Source organism: Salvelinus sp. IW2-2015, unplaced genomic scaffold, assembly GCF_002910315.2.
Source record: "Salvelinus sp. IW2-2015 unplaced genomic scaffold, ASM291031v2 Un_scaffold10058, whole genome shotgun sequence".
Lineage (NCBI taxonomy): Eukaryota > Metazoa > Chordata > Actinopteri > Salmoniformes > Salmonidae > Salvelinus > Salvelinus sp. IW2-2015.
Window position 1 is genome coordinate 1 of NW_019951316.1, and position 2,602 is coordinate 2,602.

Here is a 2,602-nt window from a genome sequence, read left to right on the forward strand (position 1 = left end):
AGAGTTTATACCTACCAGTCAGGAGTACATATTAGCTAGTGACCTGTTATAACCTACATAGGAGTAATATTAGGCTTGTGCGAGGTTTAGCCTACAGCAGAGGTAATATACAGGCTATGCTGAGAGGTTAAAATCCCTACAGTCAGGAGGTATATTCAAGCTAGGTTGAGAGGTTATAACCCTACAGTTCAGGAGCGTAATATCAGGCTATGTGAGAGTCATAACCTTACGTCAGGATGTAATATAAGGCTATGAGAGGTATAACCTACATCAGGAGGTAATATTAAGGCTGCTGCAAGCAGTTATACCTACAGTCAGGAAGGTAATAGTAAGGCGTATCGTTTGATGCTTATTCAACCTACAGTCAAGGTAATATAGCTATGTGACGGGTATAAACTACACGAGGTATATTAAGGCTATGTGAGAGTTATACCTCCAGTCAGGAGGTATATTAAGCATGTGAGAGGTTTATAACCTACAGTCAAGGAGGTATATTAAGCTTGTGAGAGTCTATAACCTACAGGCAGGAGGCTAATAATTAAGCTATGGAGAGGGTTATAAACCTACAGTCAGAGGTAATATATAGGCTATGTGAAGTTATTAAACTACCAGATCAGGATGTGATTTAAGGGCTATGTGAGAGGTTATAACCTACAGTCAGGAGGAATATTAAGCTATGTGAGAGTTATACCCTACAGTCCGAGTAACACTATATTTAAGCTATGTGCAGGTCTATAACCCTACAGTCAGGAGTATATTACAGCTATTGACGGTTACTAAACCTACAGTCAGGGGTATATTAGGCTATGTGAGAGTTACTAACTTCCTTACAGTCAGACGGTTACATCATTTAGAAGCTATGTGATGAGGTTATAAAAACTACATTCAGGAGGTAATATTAAGGCTATGTGAGAGGTTATAACCTACAGAGTTCAGAGTTCACAACCATTTTCTGGCCCTCCCTTCTCTTTATTTTCAACTCTCCATTTCAAAAGTTTTCTTTTATTGAATTAAACTCCGACATTGTCCTTTTAAAAATTGTATTTTATTGTATTTTTTATTTAACCCTTTATTTGACCAGGTAAGTTGACTGAGAACACATTCTCATTTACAGCAACAACCTGGGGAATAGTTACAGGGGAGAGGAGATGAATGAGACAAAATGGAAGCCTCGGTGGATTGACATCAACTTTTTTAGAGAGTTGCTGCGGTTGGTTAAAGTCTGTGTGTATGTTGTTTACGTGTTGTTAACGTGTTGTATGTTCTCTCCTGTAGGATGCGCGTGTCAGAGAGGTGCTGGGATTGGGTACACCAGGCGAGGGCGGCGTTGCCGTGGAGGGGAAGCTGGTAACGGTCGTCCACGGCAACGATCTGGTCAACGTATCCTTCCTCAACTTCCAGGCCATGCAGGAAGACACCGCTAAGGTTACCATGGGAATCTCTCTCTCTTTCTCTCTCTCTCTCTCTTTCTCTCTCTCCTCCCCTTTCCTCATCTCTCCCCTCCTCTCATCCCTCCTCATCTCTCTCCTCCCCTCTCATCTCTCTCTTCATCTCTCTCTTCCCCTCATCTCTCACCCACGCCTTCCTTGACCATTGAAACAAAAAACTATCCTTCTCTCTGTCTCTGTCCCTCTCTCTGTTCTCCCCTTCTGTCTATGTCCCAAATTGCACCCTATTTCCTATATAGTGCACTACTAACCATAGGCCCTTGTCTGAAGTAGTGCACTATATAGGGAATAAAGTTACATTTGGAACACTACCTTTATGTTATGATGTTGTGTGTGTGTGTGTGACGGTAATACAGTTATGATTGTAATAGCTGATCGTGTGTGTATCGCTGTTTTTATGAATCATTGTTAACTGTGTGTGTGTTCAGGTGTGGACAGAGGAGCTCTTTAAACTAGCCACAAACATTCTGTCCCAGAATGCATCTCGCAACACCTTCCTCCTCAAAGCGTAAGTCGTGTGTGTGTATCTCATTCATACAGTATTCTACCCACAGTGCAAGTTATTTGATGATTTCTCCCTTTCTCTCTCCCCCCTCTCTCTCTCTCTCTCTCTCTCTCTCCTCTCTCTCTCTCCTCTTTCTCTCTCTGTCTCCTCTCTGTCTCCTCTCTCTCTCTCTCTGTCTCTCTGTCTGTCTCTCTCTCTCTGTCTCTCTCAGGTACACCAAGTTAAAGTTGCAGGTGAATCAAGATGGAAAGATTCCAGTGAAGAAGTGAGACATTTCTGCTGTTCCTGACGGAACTCAGTTTCAATTTCTCTCTCTGTTGCTCTCCCTCTTTCTCTCTCCCTGCGTCCCTCTCTTTCTCTCTCCCTGCGTCTCTCTCACTCTCTCTCTCCCTGCCTCTCCCTGTCTCTCCCTGCGTCTCTCTCTCTCCCTGCGTCCCTCCCTGCATCTCTCTCTCTCTCTCCCTGCGTCTATCTCTCTCTCTCTCTCCCTGCGTCTCTCTCTGTCTCCCTGTCTCTCTGTCTCCCTGTCTCTGTCTCTCTCTCTCTGTGTGTAACTAGCCAATGTAATGGTTGGTTTCCAAACTAAATGAGACATGGTTAGGTCAACATCATTATTACACCCAATTTAGTTTGAAAGTGTAAGATAACA

General features: G+C 43.4%; 1 protein-coding gene across 1 annotated transcript in view; it reads left to right on the forward strand.

Annotated features, from left to right (window-relative positions):
• Positions 1-1,214: 1,214 nt before the first annotated feature.
• Positions 1,215-2,602, forward strand: part of LOC112079884 (1-phosphatidylinositol 4,5-bisphosphate phosphodiesterase beta-3-like) — a 2,485-nt gene continuing 1,097 nt past the window's right edge. The window contains exons 1-3 of the mRNA XM_024145697.2: positions 1,215-1,425; positions 1,877-1,956; positions 2,165-2,218. Of these exons, the coding sequence (XP_024001465.1) occupies positions 1,405-1,425; positions 1,877-1,956; positions 2,165-2,218 (155 nt within the window). The 5' untranslated portion in view covers positions 1,215-1,404. The remainder of the gene's footprint in view (positions 1,426-1,876; positions 1,957-2,164; positions 2,219-2,602) is intronic.